Source organism: Bison bison, unplaced genomic scaffold (genome assembly GCF_000754665.1).
Source record: "Bison bison bison isolate TAMUID 2011002044 unplaced genomic scaffold, Bison_UMD1.0 scf7180017864369, whole genome shotgun sequence".
Classification (NCBI taxonomy): Eukaryota; Metazoa; Chordata; class Mammalia; order Artiodactyla; family Bovidae; genus Bison; species Bison bison.
The window spans coordinates 1,404,890-1,428,711 of record NW_011494941.1 but is presented as its reverse complement, the minus strand read 5'-3'; the positions used below and the strand labels follow the sequence as shown (position 1 = coordinate 1,428,711).

The 23,822-nt window shown below is 40.6% G+C and overlaps 1 protein-coding gene across 1 annotated transcript in view; it reads left to right on the top strand.

Annotated features, from left to right (window-relative positions):
- LOC105000168 (chromosome unknown open reading frame, human C1orf168) overlaps positions 1–23,822 on the top strand; it is a 125,736-nt gene that overhangs the window by 48,622 nt on the left and 53,292 nt on the right. The window contains exons 2-4 of the mRNA XM_010855866.1: positions 2,580–3,318; positions 7,221–7,382; positions 9,598–9,631. Coding sequence (XP_010854168.1) covers positions 2,580–3,318; positions 7,221–7,382; positions 9,598–9,631 — 935 coding nt within the window. The remainder of the gene's footprint in view (positions 1–2,579; positions 3,319–7,220; positions 7,383–9,597; positions 9,632–23,822) is intronic.

Below are 23,822 nucleotides of genomic sequence, written 5' to 3'. Positions count from 1 at the left end.
TCTTTCACAAACATTCCTTATTGTGGAACTCCTTATTCCTGCCCCTTCAGATCTGTCTGTTTGCAGCCAGTAGCTGTTCTCTTCCTGAGCCCATTCTCCAAGCCCCACATTCCAGCACCCAACCCCTTCCACACCAGTGAATGTGACTCAGGCTGGGGCATGCAGAGCTGCAGCACAGACCGTTCATGTAGGTCTAACACTGTCCTGCCTGCCACAGACCAGTGTCTGTACTCCCTTTCCTCTCTGTCCCAGCTCTCTCCGGGGGAGGGGGAATGGGAAGCTGTTGTTTAATGAATATAGTGGTCCAGTTTTCAAGATGGGAAGAGTCCCGGACATTCACTACAGTGTGAGTGTTCTGAACATTACTGTACTATACTACACATTTAAAAATGGCTATAGTGGTAAATTTAAAGTTAAGTGTATTTTACCACAATTTAAAAAATATTAATCACTGAGGTATATACATCTGTCGTGTCATGTGAGCCTTGCAATAACCCTGAACTGTTAGTAGGATATCCCCATTTTATAGTGAGGAGCTTAAGGCTCAGAAAAGTGAAGTAAATTGTCCAAGGCACATGACTGGAATGGCAAAGCTGAGCCTCATACTCGGATCTGCTGGTTCCATGCCCAGTGCTGACTGCTGCTAGGTAGCAGCATAAAGGGAAAGGAAGGTCAATGGAATCAACTTGACTGCTGGTTGAAATATAAGAAATTAACCCTTGGAAGTTTGTGAAGAAAGCTATAAATGTGTGTGTAGGGATATGTATGTGTGTGTGAGTGAGAGAGAGAGAAAGGAGGAAGAGAAGGAAGGGGATGGAGGGAGGGTTGAAGAAAGAGGGAAGAGCATGCAAGCATGCTTCCAGATACCTGCTTCATACTTCCTGTTCAATATTCCTCCCTTCCTAAATCTTCAGAGGGCGGGTGTGAGTCAACTGTAAACACAGTGAGAAAAGGTCACTCAACAGTTATTCCTTCAGCAGGCAAAATCCGAAGTTACCTGCATGGAGATTGTCTGTATACCTAAAATTAAGACCCTTAAGATGATCAGAAGAAGTTGATGGCTCTTTGGAAATGGCTCCATTAGATGTCCTCCTATGCTCTATCCACCCACCACCTCCTCTGAAGACAGAAAATGCCAAAATACATTTACAAAAGTAAATTTAGTGAGGGTGGCGGGGACTAGGAAGAGCACTGCACAGGCCTCGAGCCCAATCCCACCTACATAGACCACCAACTTACTGTATGATCCTGTGCGTGTCCCTTCCTTTGCTCCAAGGGTTGGCCTGCTGTTACTACCACCATTTTCATTCACTGAATTTGGGTGGAATTTAAAGTAGAACACAATCTCCCAAGGAGAGTCAAAAATACAAGAGCATCATCTCGTCCCTTTTAAACAGCTTTTATTTACTATGTGCCAGGCACTGTGATGGACTCTTTACATATGGCAGCCGTCATGCTTCTACTGCTTGCAAGTTATTTTTATGATGAGACTTCACTGATGATACCAAGTTTCCCAAAGTATTTGCCTAGATGATAAAGAGTGGAGTCAGAAATGGAACATGTACCTGTCAGGTTCCAAAGATTGCTCTTGTCTCCACCCTATGATGTTAAGCTCAATAGCCAGGCAACATGGAGCCAGGGAAGGAGTTAGTCTACCTGTCAGCCACAGGGCAAATCTTGTGGAGAAGGTGGGCATTATTGTTGCAAGAAAGCAGTTGACAAGTAGATGGGGGGAAGCATTGGGGGAGCGGGAACACATAAGCAGGGTGGTAGAGAGTATAAAGTTTCTAGAAACTTGTCAATTATCCTTTTGGTTTCAGTTCAATTCAGTTCAGTCGCTCAGTCGTGTCCGACTCTTTGAGACCCCATGGACCGCAGCACGCTAGGCGTCCCTGTCCATTGCCAACTCCTGGAGCTTACTCAAACGCATGTCCATTGAGTCGGCGATGCCATCCAGCCATCTCATCCTCTGTCGTCCCCTTCTCCTCCCACCTTCAATCTCTCCCAGCATCAGGGTTAAGTGGTGGTAAAGAATCCATCTGCCAGTGCAGGAGATGCCAGAGATGTGGGTTTAATCCCTGGGTTGAGAAGACCCCCTGGAGGAGAAAATGGAAATCTACTCCAGTACTTTTGCCAGGAAAATCCCATGGGCAGAGGAGCCTGGAGGGCTACAGTCCATGAGGTCACAGAGTCAGACACAACTGAGTTACTAAGCACACACGCACATGTTGATCTGTGGCTGAGATCATAATTCCACAACTTTTGTTCTTAAATGCCACATGAAGGGGTTTATTTGCACAGGCAGCAGAGAGCTACCAGAAGTTTATATCAAGGGGTTTATCAGCAATTGTTAGTGCTATATATCTTATAAGCATTCTTTGTATGTTGTGAAGAAATTAGGCACACCTGCAGTGTTTCAAAGAGCATGTAGTTAGTTTGACTCTGCCTCACGTAGACAGTAGCGTTACTGATACTACTCAGTAGATAAGCAATGGCATTACATCAGCACCTAGAGCCGCTTAGCAAGCACAGTGAAGTCAGCTAATGGTGCTGCTTGTTTCTTTTCTTTTATGCTCTAGGAAGGATTAAGAAACTTCAAGGAACTTCGAGCCAAATTTCAAAATCTTGATGCATCATCTCTTTCAGGACCTATCAAATTCCCAGCAGGTGTTTCTCAAAAGGGAGACTTTGGAAGCAGACAGTCCATGAAGACTTTGGCCAGTGGGAAACCCCCCTCATCCAGCCACAATCAGCACTCACCCAACTGTGCTGATGGTGATCCCCAGCCTCTTAAACCCCAGCAAGTGAAGGGGACTCAGAAGAGTGAGACTCAGAAATGTTCTAATTACCTGGAACCGCCAAGTTTTCCTGGTTCTGCAGTAAGGTCACAGAAGGCTTCTCCGCTGTTAGATGTGTATCAGTCAAATGGTGAGATAGCCAATAAGAAGAAAGTCATGGTGAATGATAGCTTCAGAAACAAGCTCTGGAGCTGGGAGGTTTTATCTCAGAAAAGTGAGACACCATCCGTCTTTCTCCCTGCCAGTTGTGGAAGCAGGGCCTTCCATCTAAAAGAGCAGAAAAGTATCAAGCTGACTTCAGAGGAGCCCATGGAAAATACGGAAATAAAAGAAGCCCAGTCCCTACCTTCCCACAGGCACCTGATGGCTCAAAGAAGATTGTGTGCCATCTCTGAAGATCCCACCGTTCAACCTTCTCAATGTAGCAGGGAGAGCGGAGCAAACTCCAGTCCTGAGAGGAGCTTGACAGGGAGCATTTGTCACCCTGTCTATGACAATGAGCTCACCAGCCAGACCTCAGGTAAGAAATCAAGCCCCCACAGGCCTAGGGGGAGGGATCACTGTATTTCTCTAATTTAGAGCTTACTGGCATGGGTGGTCTTATGTGTGGCCTGGCCAGTGTTTGTCCCACACTCTAGCACAGATATTCTAAGCCCATCTGCTAGATTATAACTTCAGGTTTGGATTAAGTGATTAATCTCCTGGAATTATATGGAGAGACAGGTGGGACAAACCCAGATTTGAATCCTTTAGCTCTGCTTCTTACAAGATGCCTGAACTGGGGCAGTCTGCTTAACTTCACAAAGCCTGGTTTCCTTTCCTATCAATCGATCCATTGCCAGTCTTCCTTGTCTTAATAAGTAGCACAACCACCCTCCTATTTGCTCAGGCCAAAAATCTAGGAATCATATTCTGTTCCCCTCCCCTATCCACCTCCCTGCCTCTTTGTTTGTAACTAATCATTGTTTGCAGCAAGTTCTTGGCTCTGTCACCAAAATGCATTCTGAATCTCCTGACTTGCTTCCATTTCTGCCTTCTGCTCAAGTCTACACCACTGTGGACCATCTCTTCTTGGACCACTGCAAGGTCCAGCTGGTCTCCCTGCTTTCACACTCTTGCCCTCTTGTAGTCTATGCTCCTCCTCACAGGTACAGTGATGCTCTAAAGCATTAATCCAATCATATCACCCCCCTGCTCATTTCAACTTTAGCTGTCTTACTGTGGCTCATACAGTTTGCTCCTTGCCAGCATCTCGTACTCTCTCCTCTCTCACCACATTGACCTTCTTTCTATTCCTGATATACCAAGCTAGTTCCACCCCAGGACCTTTATACTTGCTGCTCTCTCTGTCTGGAACACTTTTCCTGTAGAACTTTGACATCTCACTCCTTCACTTTATCAAGGTCACCTGCTGCGTGTGGACCTTGTGGATCACTCTATCTGAAATAGCCACCCACCTCCAGCAGTCTTTTTCTTACACGGCTTTAGTTTTCTCTCACTTACCCCTATCTAGTTTGTTATGTATTTGTTTACCTCAGTAAAGTATAAGTTAAGTGAGAATAAAAACTGTCTTCTTTACCACTGTATCCCCATAACCTAAAAGAACAAGGCCCGTTTCAATGAGTTCTCAAGAAAGTATTTTTTGAATAAATGGCTGGCCGGCTGGCTGGCTCTCTTGCTTATGATCCTGTTTGGTTTCTCTTTCCCTCGGAAGAGCATCTAAACTATTTACTGCTGACTTCATAGCTCTGCTGCTTTTGGTCCCTGCTTATGTCTCGGACTTACTTCCTGCTGTCTTTCCCTGGCTCACTAGCCTATAGACAACATCCTGGAATTCCTTGCTGTTTTGTGAACAGACTTCATTATGACTCAGGACCTTATGATTTCTGTTCCTCCTTCCTATATAATACTTTTCTTTGATCTTTCCTTCATTACCTTTAGGTCTAAGTTTAAATGACACTTTCCCAGATAAGCCTTCTCTAGCCAAAGATCTCTATCTAAAGTCTATTACCTCACCACCAAGAATTCACATTCTTTCATATCATCCTGTTTTATTTCCTTTATAGAATTAATAGATTGCTGTGATTTTCTCTTTTTACTTTTTAAAATTGAAGTATAGTTGATTTACAATGTTGTGTTAGTTTCAGATGTACATCAAATGATTCAGTTATACACACACACACACACACACACACACACTCTTCTCTTCTGTTTAAGATTCTTTTCCTGTATAGGTTAATACAAGATAGTGAGTTTAATTCCCTGTGCTTTCCAATAGGTCCTTGTTGGCTATCTATTTTATGTATAGTAATGGTACATGTTAATCCCTAAATCCTTATTTGTCCCCCGTCACCGCCCTGTTATGGTTTTCTTATCTGTTTATCTGTTTGCATGTTTATCATCAGCCTCCTCCTATTGGAATGAAAATTCTTGAGGGCAGAACTCTCTCTTTTCTTGTCCTTAACTCTAGTTCCAGATCCTAGAACAATGCTTGGAATATAAATTATTGTTGATGAAGGGATAGGGAGGAAGAAAGGATGAATGGCAGCAAGGAGAGATGGGAGGAAAGAAAGGTCTAGATAACCTCCCTGACAGCGCTGCTGGGAGGATCAAATGGGATAACCCATGTAAATTGCTTAGCACAGTGCCTGATAAAAATTAGGAGCTCAGTTAGTAAGTAAGTGATCATTCACTTTTACTGTCTTCTCTATTATCTGATAAAGACTAAAATCTCTGACTTTGCAGCTTATACTTCAAGTCTTAGAAGAAAGGAACTTTGGCCCTAACTATGTAACCCCTGCTAGTAGGGCTAGAAGGACCCCTGCTCCTTGACTGCAGAGGATAGCAGGGCCTTGAGGGGGTTGCACTGATGTTTTTGTAAAACACTAGCCAAGTTTCTTTAGTTTTACCATGTGGTCAGCCACTGTGTTATGTCAACCAAAAGTCAAGGTACTTGAATAATATAAGATTTTGTGCTGTTTTTGGTGTAGAAAGCCTATGCAATATTTATATATAATGTTGGAATTTCTGTTGGTTAGCTCATCAGTGCAGAAGAATAAAATACATAAAATTGGGACTGTCCTGGAAAATTACAGGATATAGAATCCACAGGTGCCCAGGTACTACAAAGCCAGCCTTGAAACCTGTTCTAGATATTGGAGCCCTGGACATCAAGAGACCAGTTGTTACTCCTCTTCTTGTCTCCCGTATTATTTGCCCATCATGAGTGCCTGGCGAATCCTTTCAGGGAATAGTCATTGTCATTGTGCATTTCTGCTGATGCTGGTCCTGTGCTTGGCACTGAGAGGAGATCCCTAGGGCTTAGTTGCTTCCCTCTAGGAACCTACATTCAGTGGGAAGATAGACCAGCCCTTCTCATATGTCACAGCACTGATGGAGAGGTGGTAACAATGTGATAGGTGATACTGAACAAAGAGTGGTTGATTATGAGCTGGTTTTCTGGTAGAAATCAGGAAAGGTATCATTGGAGGAGGGTCTTAAAAAATGAGTCAAAGTTCACCAAGGGAGGAGTAAGGGAACAGCATACCAGAACAAGAATGGCATGAACAGTTCAGTTCAGTTCAGTCGCTCAGTCGTGTCCGACTCTTCGCGACCCCATGAACCACGGCACGCTAGGCCTCCCTGTTCATCATCAGCTCCCAGAGTTCACCCAAACCCATGTCCATTGAGTTGGTGATGCCATCAACCATCTCATCCTCTGTCGTCCCCTTCTCCTCTTGCCCTTAATCTTTTCCAGCATCAGGGTCTTTTCAAATGAGTCAGCTCTTTGCATCAGGTGGAATGAACAAAATCTTGGATATTTGAGAGCTATTTAAGGCTTTTGAAATCAAATCTGGACTTGTAATAACCTAGAAAAGAATCAGAAAAGGATCTTATACACATATAAAAACGGAGTCATTTTGCTGTATACCTGAAATGAACACAACTTTATATACATATACACGCACACACAAACATATGACTCACTATGCTGTACAAACACAACTTTGTAAAATAACTATACTTCAAATAAAAAAGTGAATTAAAAATAGAATAAAAAATAAAAAGAAAAAAAAAGAAACTGCAAAAAATATTTATGAAATCTGAAAAACTGAGAAGCCAGGCATGTGAGCAAAAGATGTTGGGACTGAAGGTTGGGGAAGCAGGATGGTAAAGTGTGGTAAGAAAAAAAAGTGTAGACTGATGCTGTGTGGTGTTTTAATACCAGAGGATGGAGTGAGTGGACGGCAGCTGAGGAGACTGAGCTTCATCCTCTGGGCAGCTGGGATGGTGGCCAGATTGGGTTCACATGTTGATCAGGACACTCTGGCTACTGGGTGGAGAATAGGTGGGACGGGAGTGAGACTGAGGCCAACCATGAGATGGAAATAATGACCTATATTTTGGACTCTCTGTGCCCAGAGGAACAGCCAGATGTCAGGCATCCACAACTCCCCAATACCAAGCCACTGCCTTCCGTCGAGTCCCTGGGTCCTCCTCCCCCAAAGCCGCCAAGGCCCCCAGTCGTGACCCTCCAGGCCTTCCAGAGGCAGGCAGCTGCTCTTTCCAAGCCCGATGGGGAAGGTAAGAAAACACACAGGCCCGTGCACAGCCAGCCAAGGGGAGTCATGGCTCCCATGCCCCCGTCTCTCTGTCACCTCCCCCCGCTGCATCAGCTCCCAGGGGATGGTGCCAGACTGCTTTTCTGTGGGGCTGGACATCCATCACTGCGTATTCTCATATAGAGGCTGTGGCAGCTTGCCCGTGAAATGACAAATCTGTGAGAATTGGCCCCTTATCGCTCTTGGGCCAGCCTGCTTCCCCTGAGAGCTTTGCGTTTGATCACTGGGAATCTGTCCAAGAGGAAGAAAAAGAAAAGTAGCTGAAGAGGGAGGCAGGGAGTCTTTGTTTTCCTACAAAGCCTGTGTTGTCAGCACAACCAAGTGGAGTAGGAGAGGGGGAGGGAGCGGAGAGAAGAAACTCAGTGTGAACTTGACCTGGGATGGTGATGGGAGTCACCAGGGCCACTGTGGGAATGGACTGGAGGGCCCCACCCTGCCCCCACTTGTCCTCCGTTCCATAGCCTGCAGCGTCCCTGGTTGGCAGCCTTCTTTCCGTGCTCATGTGTTTTCCTCTGCTATGCAAGGGAGCCTTCTCACCCCCTTCTACCTCCATAGCCTGACCCCACTGACACGGTCAACGCCTTCGCTCACGTTTGCTCTAAGGAAACACGAGGTGAATGTACACTTTGGGGCGATGTGTAGTGCGGTGCTAGCGTTTTTCTTACTGTGGCCACGAGCACCAGTGGACAGTACACTGAAAGAGCTAATTCTTCATTCATTTCTTCTTAGTTTGCTGGTTGCTCATTTGACTGCTTTGGGCAACCTCAGGGTGAAATTTCTTTAACTCAGTGGTTCTCAAACATCAGCATGCATCAGAATCAACTGGAGGACTTGTTAAAATACAGCTTTCTGGGCCCGAACCCAGAGTTCTGAGTCAGTTGGTCTGGATTTGTGCTTAGTCGCTCAGTCATGTTCGACTTGGCAACTCTTTGGACTGTAGCCTGTCAGACTCTGTCCATGGGATTTCTCTGGCAAGAATACTGGAGTGGGTTACCATTTCCTCCTCCGGGGGATCTTCCCGACCCAGGGATCAAACCTGCATCTCCTTTGTCTCCTGCATTCCAGGTGGCTTCTTTACCCACTGAGCCATTGGGGAAGTCCGGTCTGGGTTTGGAGCATTTGGGAATTTACGTTTTTAACAAGTTCTCTGGGAGACACTGATGTTGCTGGTCTGGGGGCCATGCTTTGAGAACCACTGCTAAAAGTCACCTTAAGTCATATCCTAAAAGGAAATTCTGTAACGAGAAATAGAGCTCTTCTAAGTGTACTTTGATAATATGGCTATCTCTATATCAAAGAGGGTGAAGTTTGATTTTTATAAACATTAAATAATTCAGGCCTCAAACCATCTCTCTGAAAGAGAAAAAAGTTGTCAGAGAACAGAGGACTAAGTTTTGGGGAATAAAATGGGCTCCCCATTTTATTAAATTTTATTAAACCCCAGCTCCCTCATCACTGGCTATTTAGGTTTGGTCGTGGGACCCACTGAGCTTCATTGTCCCTGTCTGTAAAATGGGGATGATAGTAACACTCGTCTCGTAGGATGATTGTAAGGAGAAATGAGATGAGGCCTGGGAAGACTGAACAGTGCCCAGCACAACAGTAAGCGCTCAGGGAAGGCACTCTTACCACTACCTCAAGCATGCATTGAGCAGCTGCACTCTTCTTTCCCGGACTCTGTGATAGAAACAAGACATTAGTTACAGCAAGTGCTGTTAGAGCTAGTGGACATCCACAGGGCAAAGGGAAAACAAGAACATCAACCCAGGTCTCATACCATTGAGGAAACTGGGTGAAGAGTATATGGGGTCCCTCTGTATTATTTCTTACTACTGCATGTACACCTACAATTATCTCAAAGTGGAAAGTTTAATTAAAAAAATGTTAAAGAAACAAGAAATTAAGAGATAAATCCCATAGGAGTTTCAGGGCCCAAGGAAGTCAAAGTCTAATATAGAGAGACTGCAGTAATAAATAAGCACCATAAAGTGTGTGTGAATGCTACATGTAGTCCCTGGCAGTCCCTGGGTGCTGGGGTGGGGCGGGTGAGCTGCACCTCTGCATTTTCTCTGGTGGTGGGAGGGGGTCAGGTCATTGTACAAACAGTTCACTTAAACAGACTGCCACTAACATGTCTTTTTTTTTTTTTTTTCCCACCCTGCATCTTGCTCTTGCAGAAGCTGCAAAAGAAGGCAGCCTGCCTCCAGTGAGGTGAGTACCCATTTCTTAATTGTGCAGCAATGCAGCCCATCAACGAGGCTGCTTAGCCTGCCCTAAAGCAGGCAATAAGCCCAGGTCAGGTGTCTGTATTTCTCAGAAGAGTTGGGGGAAGAAGAGATAACAAACCGCAACCAACTGCAACTTTTGATTAAATGAGAGATTAAATAAACTGCATTTAACAACTGTGCTAATGTTAAGTTGCAAAGATGGGTCTCTGGAGTCCTTTTATTTACGGTACAGTTGGGCTCAGTAAATGGAAACATCAGCCTCCTAGTAATAAATCGGATTAGAGACTACAGAGTGCTGTGGGCAGCTAGTAAGATCCCCTGGAGAAGGCAATGGCAACCCACTCCAGTACTCTTGCCTGGAAAATTCCATGGATGGAGGAGCCTGGTAGGCTACAGTCCATGGGGTCGCAAAGAATCAGACACAACTGAGCGACTTCACTTTGCATGGGACAAAGGCCTTTCTGGCTCTGGTGCGCTCATTGTAATACTTTTGCCGTGGAAGTGTCAGTCTATGTATTGCGCCTCTGATGTGTCATGTGTTGAGCTGACCACTTTATACTGAGGTTCTCACGTCCTCTTCTCAAGAAGGCTGTAAAGTTTCTGGCTCTGTTTTCATTTTATAGCTAGAGATACTTCGGCTCAGAAAATTTGCCACTTGCAGAGCCATGATTCTAATCCACGTGTTCCCAAACTATTTTTTTTAAGCTGAGATATAATGGATATGTACAACTATGTAAGTTCAAAATGCACAATATATTGGTTCAGTATACATATTTCACAATATTGTTACTGTGGTAGCATTAACTAACACTAGCTCACACCTTTATCACCTTACATAATTATCATTTCTTTTGAAAACAGTTAAAATTCTAGTCTCTCAGCAAGTTTAAGTTTATAATACAGCATTTTTTTTTTTTAACTAGAATCCCTATATTGTGCATTGAGTTTCCAGAATTTATGTTGCAAGTTTGTACTCTTAACATCTCCAGTTTCCCCACTCCTCAGTCTCTGGTAACCACCATTCTACTTCTGCTTTTACAAGTTCAGGTATTTTATTTTTTTAAGATTCCACATATAAGTGATATCACATAGTATTTGTCTTTTCTCTGACTTATTTAGCATAATGTCTTTGAGGTTCATCCATGTTGCAAATGGCAAGATGGCCTTTTTCAAGGCTGAATAATATTCCATATATATCTATCTTTATATATACACACACATATATCACATTTATAATATATTACATTCACATATCTTTAACATTTGTTATCTATCACATTTACTCACATATATATCTACTATATACACATGTACATTATATATCTCTCTCTCATCTTCTGTACCCATTCTTCTGTTGATAGACATTTTGGTTGTTTCCATATCTTGGCCATTGTGAGTGATACTGCAGTCTACACAGGAGTGCAGGTATCTGTTGGAGATCCTGTTTTTGTTTCGTTTGGGTATATACTGAGGAGTAGGACTTCTGGATCATATGGCATTTCAATTTTTAATTTTTTGAGGAACCACCATACCGTATTCCATAATGGCTGTACTAATAGATATGCCCAAACTGTTTTGAGTGTATCACCTTAACTCCTTCCCAAAGATGCTCCTGTTCTCAAGAAGGTCAGTCTTAGAAGGAAAACTAAACCTAAAAATGATCATACTACCTATTCACTCATTAAATGTTTATAATAGTAGAATGTTTTACATTTTATAATAGAGAAAGGTAAAAGTTTCAGAGGTTGCAAAAATGTGAAGAGATCGCTTTTCCTTGGGAGGGTCAGGGAAGTTTTTTTTATAGAAAACATATCAGTTTGCTATTACTACAATAATACTCCATAATAACAATATAACAATAGTAAACACAGTGAGTATGGGTTCAGTTGATCTGGGCTAGGCTCAACTGCCTGGCTCACATGTTGCAGACTATCCAGGCAATCTTGCAAATACTGACTTAGAGTAAAACACTGAAAGGTTACATGGCATTGGGCAGGGATCCAGGAAGGGATGAAGAATAGAGGCATTATTTCAATCAACCTAGCAGGGAAGATGCAACATGTGAACTAAGTATTAAGGATAAACATCTGTCAGAAAACACAGGAAAAGACATCATAACCAGAACAAAAAAGTGTGGAGTATCCTGTTTTCTTTTGGAAACTGAACTAGTTGAGTTAGAGTATAGAAAGTATAGTAAGAAATGGGAAGGAATGCGTTGTTAGAGGGAGATAGGTACCAAATAATGGAGGATTCTGTACACCAAGGATTGGATGAGATGATCTGGTTCAACAAGGAACAAACTGCATGGAGCTAGATAAAATTCATGTGCTTTGGGAACCCCGTTCAATTACCTATTTGAAACAGTTCAGTGATGACAGGGTAAGTCAGCTGCCTTCTATGTGCATTTGCGTGAAAGAGAGAAAAAATTAGACAGCTCGGAGATGATCTGTACCATTTACTCTATGAATGTGGGCCCCAGTGTCACAGTTTGAGGGGACAATGACTTCTGCTGTGCTCTAAGTTGGTCTTGATTCCCTCTTGCCTTGAATACTGTGAGCATCTCAGTGTGATTATGAGTGCACTGTGATAGTAGTGTTCAGCTCGATATGCATTTTCTCCACAGCTTGGCTCTGAACTAAGCTGACTTCTTCTCTGGCATTTTAATCATCCATTTCAACATGCGGGGCAGTGGGGCAAACTTGCTGTGATAGGCAAGTATTGGGAAACTGTAGTCAGTCTCTGGAGTGACACGTTCTTGCTAAGGGATTTACAAGCACAGTTTCAGTTTGACTTTAAACAGTTTCCTTTGACTTTAAAACTTAATCTCATCTAAAATGAGACTCGCTATACCTCAGTGATGATATGAGCCATAGTGCTATGACAGTGAAAGATGAGAGATGAAGAGGGACCAGAATACTTAGGTGTGGCTTCGTGGAAGTAAAAAGAACTTGAAATGTATCCTGTAATGATAGGTCAGGATTACACAGGTTTCCTTATTTGTTCCCTTTTGTGAGACTCTGTAGCTCAGGCAGTAAAGAACCTGCCTGCAATGCAGGAGACCTGGGTTCGACTCCTGGGTCAGGAAGATCCCCTGGAAAAGGGAATGGCTACCCACCCACTCCAGTGTTCTTGCCTGAAGAATTCCATGGACATAGGAGCCTGGCGGGTTATAGTCCATGGGTGGCAAAAAGTCAGACACGATTGAGCTGCTAGCACTTTAACTTTCTAAGGTAGGTGAGGGTAGAGTATTATTCCCAGAAATAATGACATTCTTGACTTATAGTAGGTAGATGGAAGAATGGGTGGTTGGACAGACCAGTGGATGTTCACTATAGAGCTAGAACATGATTGAAAGCAAGGTGGTAGAGAAGAGGATATAAACAGACAGAAGAAGGATGCTGATGTGGAAAAGTAAGATATGACATTGAATTCTGAAATACATTAAGTGCCATGCTAAGGGTTTTGAATTTTATCTTGTAATGCCAAGAAAGTACTTTGAACAAGTAAATGCTATAACTATAACTATAGTTATTCTTAACCACTGAATCAGCAGGGAAGTCCCTTTATTTTTTCTTTACATGATATTTTTAAAAAGTATCTAAGGACCACATTCTTCCCTAATCTCAAACTCTTATTGTTTTTAACCATTATTCACATAACAGGGGTCTATGTTTTTGCTGTATCTCTGCGGATATATTTTGTAATCCTCTTTTTAGGAACTCAGTGCATTTACAACAGCCATTTTTACTTCTAAGCCCCTTTATACTGTGTATTACATATAAGCAGCATTGTGTAATGGAGCAGTACAGGCCCAGAGTCAAATTAGCATGGGTTCAACCCTGCCTCTAATACAAGTCACTGAACAGCTCAGAGCTTTGATATGCACATCTCTAAAGTGAACATAGTAATATTTACTTAATTGATTGTCACAAAGACTAAATGATATAGATTATATAAAGCTCGGGAGTACACAGAAGATGATCAATGAGTCTTAGTTTCTTCAGCCCTTGGCCTCTCTCTTTCTTCTTCTCTCTAGAATATTAATATCACATTAATGAAATGATGCTTTGGAATTTATCCTTTGTCATCACTCTTTCACGCAAACCAAGCTAGTTGGCATGCCATTTGAATAAGCAGCTTCTATTTGTGTGTGTGAGCAAAGCAGGTTAGTCCCAGGGCAGCAATCAGCCCTGGGTCTATGTCAATACTTAGCAGAGTTGACTGTTGGCTAATATATTATTCATTAGCTATAACTATGGGTTTTTTCCTACTAAGAGTCAGAGTGGAGTCCTGAGTCAGGAAATCTCTGATTCAGACACTGACAGAGAGAGAAGCTTTTTATTTCAGGAGAATAGATTCAGACGGTACAATGTTTCTCTCATGTGAGGGTCTGTGGGTGGATCTTGGGAGTCCACCATATTCTCTCCCAAACATTTAATTTTGATTTTCATTTTGACAATAGTCTTTAAAAGATAATATAAACCTGTTTTCAATGTCTGGATGGCATCCTTCAACCTGGTACTTTGGAACATACTTTTGTGTTTGTGTTTTTGGTATTTCTACCCCACACAGAGTGGGGAATATAAGTGTCTTCCAGGGCTGAGCAGATTATGTGATCACATCTAGGACCTATGTTATGGCTAGGAAGAACAGATCCCAGGGAGTGAATGCCTTTCCTAAGGCAGTCAAGTAAAATAATGATAACAGAGAAATGACACGGTGGTCAAATAAGATATGGCTGTAGTTCTTACTTGAACAGTGGTAAATGCTATGCTCCACTTACAGTTATTACAAATATTGGCTATATTCCCTCTGTTGTGTAATATATCATTGTAGCCTACCTTACATCCAAGAGTTTGTCCCTCCTTTTTCCCCACCCATATATTGACCCTCCCCCTACAACTGGTAACCACTAGTTTGCTTTCTGTATCTATGAGTCTACTTTTATAAAGAAAAAAGTTAAAGCATATTAGGATAATAAAATGGGATTGGAAATGAAACCAAGGAGGTAGAGGGCGATCAGGAAAAACCTTCCTGAAGTGGTGACATTTGGGCTGAGACCTCAATAACGAGGACCCCGTCATGGAGGGTCTAGAAGATGTTCCAAGAGAGGGACAGCCGGGATGCAGTCTCAAGGGAGAACCACTCTCAGTGAGTTTCAAGAACGAAAAAGGCAAGGGCTAGAGCTAAAACACAGTGTGCTAGGGCAGTGCCAGTGGTGATTCTTAGAAGCCATGGGCTGAGTTTGGATTTTGCTCTAAATGCATGGGGAAGCCAGGTAGTGAGCTGACGTTTATTTGGGGAAGATCAATCTGGATGCTGTATAAATAACATATGGTGAAGAAGCAGGTAGAAATAGGCAGATAGCCTAGGGAGCCATTATGACAACAATGAAACAATGACAGTATTAGAAATAGCAGTCAATGCTGACATAGTGTCTGTTCTAATTATGTGAATGATTTCATTTGTGACAATCTTTAAGAAGTAGATACAACTATTATAGATTTTATAAATGAGAAAACTTGAGTCACAGGCTAAATAATTTGACATGGCCACACTTCTAAGGTGAGTCCTAGTGGTTGAGAGGCAGCTGGCCATACAGAAACATTCCAGGAAGCAGGAACAGCATTTGCAAAGTCCTTGATTTAGGAGAGTGCGTAGCATCCTTGTAAAACAGAGAGGAGACCAGTGTGGTTAGAGTGTAACGAGGGAGAAAGAGGGTCATAGGGAATTTGGAGAGGTTGCTAGGGCTGAGATCATACAGGTGAGGCATTCGATGGTTTTGTTGTTACTTTTTGTTTAATTAGAAGATAGTTACTTTATGATATTGTGATGATTTTTGCCATACATCAACATGAATTAACATTGTTGTTAATTCATTTAACAATATTTTTAACAACACGAATTAACATTTGTTGTTTTTAAATTAAATAGCATAAGCAAGATTGTGACAAGATCTGAGCTATCTTTTTAAAAGATCGTCCTGGCTGCTGTGTGGAGAATAAAAACTGTTGAAGGACCAGAGAAAAATGATACTTAATTAGTGTCTTAAAGAGTAAGTAAGAGCTACTGTATAGCACAGAGAACTCTACTGAGTACCCTGTGGTAACCTAAATGGGAAAGAAATTCAAAAAAGAGAGGATACGTGTATATGTACAGCTGATTCACTTTGCTGTACAGTAGAAACTAACACAACATTGTAAAGCAGCTGTACTCCAACAAAAAAAGTAATGTAAAAAAAGGCCTGTTCACTTGTTAGTCATCATAATAAAGGAAAATGACCAAGCTGAAAAAAATAAAGAATAAGTGAAAGTTTGTGAAAAGGACATTGGAGGTAAGGTTGTTACAAGCAGAGGAACCACACGTGCAAAAGCACAGGGGCAAGAAACACCCTGATGTGTGGAGGATCCACAGTAGCTCGACATAATTAGAATGCATAGTGGCAGTCTGTGTAGCAGGTAATAATAGTTCAGCCAGTACTGGCTGAGTAATATAATGGACTTAGATGGTTCTTAGCTTGAGACTCAATTATATACAGTCTGTTTTTGTTATTTTCTAGATTCTTGGGTGTAGTTCAGCTCCCTGTCCAAATTATAAATTATTTGAAAGCAGGGGGAGAGTCAAATACTTCTTTCTTACCAACTACATAATTTTGAGATTTGTTTAAATTGAACACAGCAATACTTGAAAATAGGAAGATCGAAGGAATGTGTTATAAGGAGTTAAGAGCATAGACTTTGTGGTCAGATAGCCTTAGGTTTATATTTTGAGCTCCACACTAGCTGTGTGATCTTAGAAGAGTTATTTAATATCTCTGGGCCTCCGATTTCCTCACATGGGAAAATGGAGAAATCAATAAATCCTCCCTTTTTTGGGTCGCTGTGAAGAGCAAGATATGTATCTATAATTCCACAAAGTGCCCAGCAATGCTGTAAACACTTGATAAGTGGCACCAATTTGTCATGTGTTTGGAGTGCAGGGTTTGTTTGTAACAAGGTCTAGGGCAGCAGGCAGCGCCTGGCTTCAGGAGGTCTGTTTCCTAGGAAAGCCTGCCAGTAGCTCAGATGACCCTGCCTTTCACTTCTTAAAACAAATGCTCTCAGATATGATGTCCCACCTCAAAGCAGACACCCTGAAATTTGAAATTCAGGTATTTTAAAGCTTGACCTTAATAATAAAAATGAGGGTTTAGGGTCATCTTTTATTCATGCGTTGAAAGTGGCCACTAGATTATTAGAAAAATTGCTTAGTGGTTGCATTAGTAGAAGTCAGGGTGCATTTAAAGAGTCATTCCTAAGTTCATCAGTGATTTCATTGATTCTGTTAAGTAATACTATTAAGGTTAAGTAATACTATTCTTATAAGTGATAATATCAGGCACAGAGAAATATAGTAACTGCCTTGTCACATGTTCCCCATATAATGACTGCTATATAGAAGAATTGATCTGTGAAACCATTGGATCAGCCTAACGAAATTTTGAAAAATATCATCTAAAACCCACTTTTAAGCTCCGTGACCTTCACCATCACTCTGGGCTTCATCATTTTCATTTCTCATTTTTCTTTGTTCCTGTAGTTCCAAGGAAAAGAGCAATGGAGCAGGAATTAGAAGGCTTGTTTTCCTGACCCACAGTGGTGCTGTCTTGAGTGAGTTACTGAAGCTGTCCAAGCCTCAGTTTCCACATGTGCTACTGAGAGGATTCAAGGAGAGAACGCATATAGCATTAGCGTGAATAGAGTTTGAGGGAATGAGGCCATGCGAGTTAATGAGTGAGAAATCTCATAGCTTCTGTACCTCCCTGTCTTCATCACACACGATGGCCTCTCATCGTGGCTTTGCTTCATAGTTTGTTTGGTCCTCTTGGGTCCTCTCTGCGGTGTGTGCCAATGACCTCCTCCTGTAATGACTTCCATTGCTGTGGGAGCTGTTTATGCTCTGTTTGACCTCAGCTGGCACTTCTATTTTTCTGAGAAATTCTACAACAGAGTGATTGGGACCCACGATTCTGCACTCAAATATCTAGCTTCTAATCTCTGCTCTGCTGCTTATGACTCTGTGACCTGGATTGTGCCTCAGTTTTCTCATTTGAATATGGAAAAAGTGATAATATCTTCATAGGGTCAATTGAGAATCAAATAAATTGAGAAATATACTTGGAACAGTGCCTAGCACAAAGTAAGGGAATAAAAGTTATTAGCTATTATTATTGTTGACATGCCCTCCTTATGAATGAGATCAGTAGTTTGACAAAGTAGTTTCAAAGTTAATAATATTACTCCTGAAACTGAGACTACTCTAGTAACATTTACCTGGTCATTGTATTAGTCAGGGTTCTCCAGAGGAACAGAACCAGTAGGGCATGTATTTTATGTATTTATGCATTACATATTAGAGTGCATATATTACATATATAATATTTCATTATTTATTAAGTATGAGGAATTGGCTCACACAGTTATAGAGGCCAAGAAGTCTCATAATCTGCCATCTATAAGCAGAAAAGCTGGTGGTATAATTCCAAGTCCAACAGCCTGAGAACAGGGTAGCCAATGGGATAAATCCCTGTCCAAGGGCAGGAGAAGATGAGTTGACGTGACCCAGATCAACAGATGAGCCAGGACAAATTGAGTGAATTCCTCTTTCCTCCTCCTTTGGTTCTGTTCAGACCCTCAATGGATTTCATGATGCCTACTTGTATTAGGGAGGGCAGTCTACTCTACTGAACCCACTGACTCAAATGCTAACTTCATCTAGAAACACCCTCTAAACAGTTCTAGAAATAATATGTATCAGGACACCCTGTGACCAGTCAAGTTGACACACAAAATTAACCATCCCTTTAGTCAGTGTACTTTTGTGGCCCTTATGTAGAGAGAGTTGACTTACCCATTCGTGAATTAGAAACAAAACCTGGTGTTCAGGGCTGAATGACATTGTTGTTGATGCTACTGTAGAGTCATAGTAGAATCTGTGAAGTTATGAAACATGCAGGAGTAGGAATTGGGCATGCATACACACACGTGTATACATGTATATGTACATAAACATATAGAGGCTACATAAACTCATATGTAAAATGATAGTAAAATCAAGTACAAAGAGGTGTGTATATGTAGAGGTGTGTGTGTGTGTTCTGTAAAAGTGGTAAAAGTAGAAGAACTGGTGGTAGAGGCAGTAGAAGCTAAAGTCCAAGTGGTTGATGTGAGCAGAGGGGGAGATGGTAGTAAATATTACTGTAAATGGAAGTAGTGAACTCTTTGTGCCAAGCACTGTGCTAAACACAGCATAATGGCAATCATCTCGTCCTCATCAGAAACAGGATTAAAGGAAGAAGAGACTTGGATCCAACTGTGTATGCAGGGTCACAGCCAGGTAAAGCTGGCTAGAGGTGTGGAGATTCCACCCTAAAAGCCTCTATTTCCAGAAGTGTGTCTCTCCTTATAGCCATTCTGGTCAACTACTTCATCTTTAACCATTATCTAATATTTAGAAGACAGAGGTTGGAATAGCTTATGAGGAAAAATTTAAATAAAAAATTTCCATGCAATTTTGTAAACCTCGCACAAATGCATTTTGAGATCCAGTTTAGATAGAATGGATGCCATTGTTTGTAGTCTAATTACCAGTCATTTGATTCAGGAATTAATTCTTTCATTCAGGAATTTCTTAGGGTAAAAACCTATGGGGAGGTTAGTCTTACAAGAAGTATTTATTGGAGATAGAAACTTTTCCACTTTGGGACATTGGGTAATTGAGAGATCAGATGGTCTCATCCTTTCTTGTCACCAGGAACCTGTAGAATGTCACAGGGAGCAGCTGCTGGCTAAGCTACAACTCTTCTTCCTATTTCTAGAACTGGTGGACCATCGAAAAAATTGGAATAAGTTGGATTTTCAACTTAGGTCCACACCCCTAATAAAACAGATGAAAAGTAGGGCATGCTGGTTTTGTTGTGTAAGTCTCAGTCTTTTCTATTTTAATTCAGGTTCTTTAGATTTTTCAGAACTGTCTTGCAGCAAAACTTTTTGACTCATCCTCATGCAGTGTGGCATAGGAGAAGATGAGCATGGAAATGTACCTATCAGGCATTTCCCACATGTTAACTCAGTTATTCCACCACTGAACTGCTGGTGACCCAACCAGTGAGATCACACGACCAGTGAGAGGTGGATGGGATGAATCTAGGTACAGTGTCCAGCATGTAGCACCCTCAACAATTAGCCACTGATCCTGTCGTGGAAAACTTCACTGTTTGACGAAGGGAATAGGTGTTTGAATATGCTATGTGAGCTGCTTCTCTAGCAGGTACAGTCTGATATAGAGGTTGATTAATTATTTTCTTCAAAGGAGGGTGGTGGCCCAGGGGTGGACATGGCAAGTGGAAACAACCATGAGAGGAAGTCACAAGTCTGTGTTTCATCCAGAGAGTCCAAAAATCTGTTTAGAAGATAGGTTTCTAAGGGTCCAAATACAGTTAGAAAAGATTTGCTTTTACAAGTCATCTTTAACATTTCCACTGCATTTACAGGGTTCTTATTTCTCCAGGAACATAATGTTGAAGGTATCATTAAGAAGCATTCATGTTTTATTATGTAATGTTTAAATTACTAGAGGTTTTCTACAAGAAAGGCAGAAAAGATAAAAACCTGATGCTATATGCAAGTAACAAAAGGAACTTTCCAAAATGCAAACCTCAACACTTCTTTTTTAAAATACTGTAATTTTAATAATATAATAAATTTGTAGCACAATTTTGGTGGAATGCCTATATTCAGAGGGCAGATATTTCATTCAATATCTATAGTATACCTTTCAAGTAGATTTTATTATTACTGTTTTGTGGAGTAGGAAACTGAAGATTTAAGGTATTTGTTCAATACTTTTAAAACTAGAAAATGGAACAGAGAGGATTCAAATTCAAATCTGTCTGACCCCCAGCTCCGAGTCTATCAGTAATTCTGTGTTGCCTCCCAATGACGTCTAAAGTCCTAGACATAGACTGTACACAAATATTTTAATGAATGTGGAAACAAAGAAATTGAAGCATAGATATATTTAAATTGTAGAATTATTTCTTCCCAGAAATCTAGGGTCGTTATACTGACCCATGTCATATTAAATCAAGGTGTATCTCAGATCTTATTTTAATGGACCAGGAAAAAGATAAAAGACATTCTCAGATGGCAGAAAGGGAAGTTTAAATACATGTACAGTGTCTTTTTTCCCTTTTAACATAAATCCTAGGACTGCCTCTCTTTAAAGACAACTGATCTGAAAGATGACTTTTTTTATGCTCTGTTGAAATTCTTTCTGATTATCTGAAGTCAGATATTTATTCATTTCTGACAAAAGTAGTCCAAGAAATTGATTAGACATTTCTTTCAACATTTCCACAAATTGTTTCTAATTAATAAAGTTAATTTACCATAGACCCATGGAGATTGTTAGGTCACTGGAGCATAAGATGCATGGCATAGTCTATAATTTAAGAACATTTTTCTCGATTATTTTATGCAGGGGGAAGGGAACAAAATAGTGAGGGGAGAAATTACTGATGCATTAGAGTTCATAATTTTTCCTCTTCAGCAAAATGAACTGTTCATACATATCTTAACATATTACAGAGATTATGAAAGAAAAAACTGAAATAACCAAAGTGGTCAAATATAGATAGGGAATCGAGTGGAATATGCTTATAATATAAAAAAAAAAAAAGTAGGGAAACAAAGGAGGAAGTCCAGCCTTTCCATTGTCTATTACTATAGAAATAGGGCAGAAATCTGGAAGAATACCAAAATGAAAAGAGCTCACTTGTGTGATGGTGGAAGGATTATGGATGATTTGTTTGTCTCTCTCCTATCCACAGTTCGGGTAAAGAAGTGATTTTCCTTTTGCTGTAGATACAATTGTAGGAAACCTTCTTCCTTTCACTCCCTAGTCTTGTTTCTTTCTTCCCAGTGCAACTCCAACTATGAATATTAGAGTGTATCCATTTGTATTTCTTATTCTTCAGCTGCAAACTCAGATATCTGTTAAAGATACAGAATTTTACATTTTTGTATGAATAGCATCTTGTTTATCCTTCTGAAACTTCAATTTTTTCAAAGCTGTTTTCATATTCTATCTATGCTGATGCATGTACAGCTAGTTTATTCATTATAATTGCATACTATATATATTTCATGTGAAAGAAAGTGAAAGTGAAGTCACTTATCATGTCCAACTCTTTGCGACCCCATGGACTGTAGCCTACTAGGCTCCTCCCTCCATGGGATTCTCCAGGCAAGAATACTAGAGTGGGTTGCCATTTCCTTCTCCAGGGCATCTTCCCCACCCAGGGATCGAACCTGGGTCTCCCGCACTGCAGGCCGATGCTTTAACCTCTGAATGTATTTTCTGACTGAGGGACATTGAAATTGTTTCTTATCTTCACATTTCTCAATGATATTGCAGTGATCATCCTTATGTATTTCCAAGTGAATATAAGCAAGTTTCTCTAGGTTATTTACTTAAAGTAGAAATTGCTAAATAATAATAAATAAGAAAATTCAGTTTTACTATAATAGGTATTGAAAACTTATCTCTCAAAATGGCTGTCCTCTCAAACCAGTATAAAGAGTTTCTCGTGTTCTTGCCAAATGTGGTGTGCTTTTCCAGTTGGGGGATTCTTGCTAAACTGATGGTTGTAAATGAAATTCTCATTGTCTTGACTCCATCTTCCTATTGACCATAAGACTTCAAATTTACTTTTGTAAATGATCAATTTTTTTCTTCTGTGATGTCTGTCATATCCTTTTGTTCAATTTTCTATGGATTTGACTTTTTCCTATTTCAGGCATTCCCAATAGAGTTTAGATATCAACTAAAGTTTATTAGACTTCATTATTAAGTGTGATATTTGTTGGCATTTAACCTAGTTGAGAGAGTTTATCTACATGGAAATTTTTAAATATCTATTAAAATAGTTAAACGAGTTTTTCTCTCTCATTGTTTCAATGTGATTCATTGCAGTGATAGATTTTCAGATGTTGAGCCATCCTTGAAGTCTTGGAATAAATTTTAGTTATTCTTAAGTTGATTTTAATACTAATTCATTTATTTAGTACTTAGTTTAGACTAAATTTTCTTACACAAAACTGGGCTTTATTTTTATTTCATTGTTTGAACTTTTTGTGATTTTCATATCGAAATTACACTATCCTCTGAAAATGAGTAGTTTTTCTCTTTTTCTATCCTCTGAAACTTTGCTAAAATTTTCTCATAAAACATAGTGGATGAAAAGGAGAGAGATGCATTGAGTGTGAAGGTGGGTGTGAGTGCTATTGATTCGAGCCCTTTAATGGTTTGTTAGCCTACTAGTCTTTCTAGTTCTTCTTCAGTCACTGTGGTAATTTTATATTTCCCTACTAATTTGCCAAATTTCCCTAAAATTTCAAATTTATTGGCAGAGAGCTGATCTTAATATTTTTCTTAGATTTCTGAAAGTCTGAAACAAACTCTAGTTTGGTCCCCTTTCGTATCTGTAATTTGTGTGTGTATGGACATGCATGTGCCTTCCCTCATTGTCTTGATCAGTCCTGCTAAAGTGTGGTCTGATATTAATACACCTACCTAAACTTTCTTTTGGAAAGTTTGCTTTACACACTTTCTCCATTGATATGGGAGCTTTGGTTTATCTGGCAGTTTTTAGCAGCATTAGCAAGATTTTTGCAACATCCAGTCAGATACTCTCCATTTTCCTTACAGTAGACTAATCTATGTGCATTTTTTGTGATTCTTGATCAGTCTGACTGATAATTTATCATGCAAATGCCTTATGTTCATTTTTCCTTTCCTGCCTTCTTAATATTTAAGCTTTCTCATTTACTATTTTCCTTCTACCACGTAGAAATAGAGGAAAACAACAGAATGGGAAAGACTAGAGATCTCTTCAAGAAAATTAGAGATACCAAGGGAACATTTCATGCATAGATGGGCTTGATAAAGGACAGAAGTGGTATGGACCTAACAGAAGCAGAAGATATTAAGAAGAGGTGGCAAGAATACACAGAAGAACTGTACAAAAAAGATCGTCAAGACCCAGATAATCACAATGGTGTGATCACTCACCTAGAGCCAGACATCCTGGAATGTGAAGTCAAGTGGGCCTTAGGAAGCATCACCACGAACAA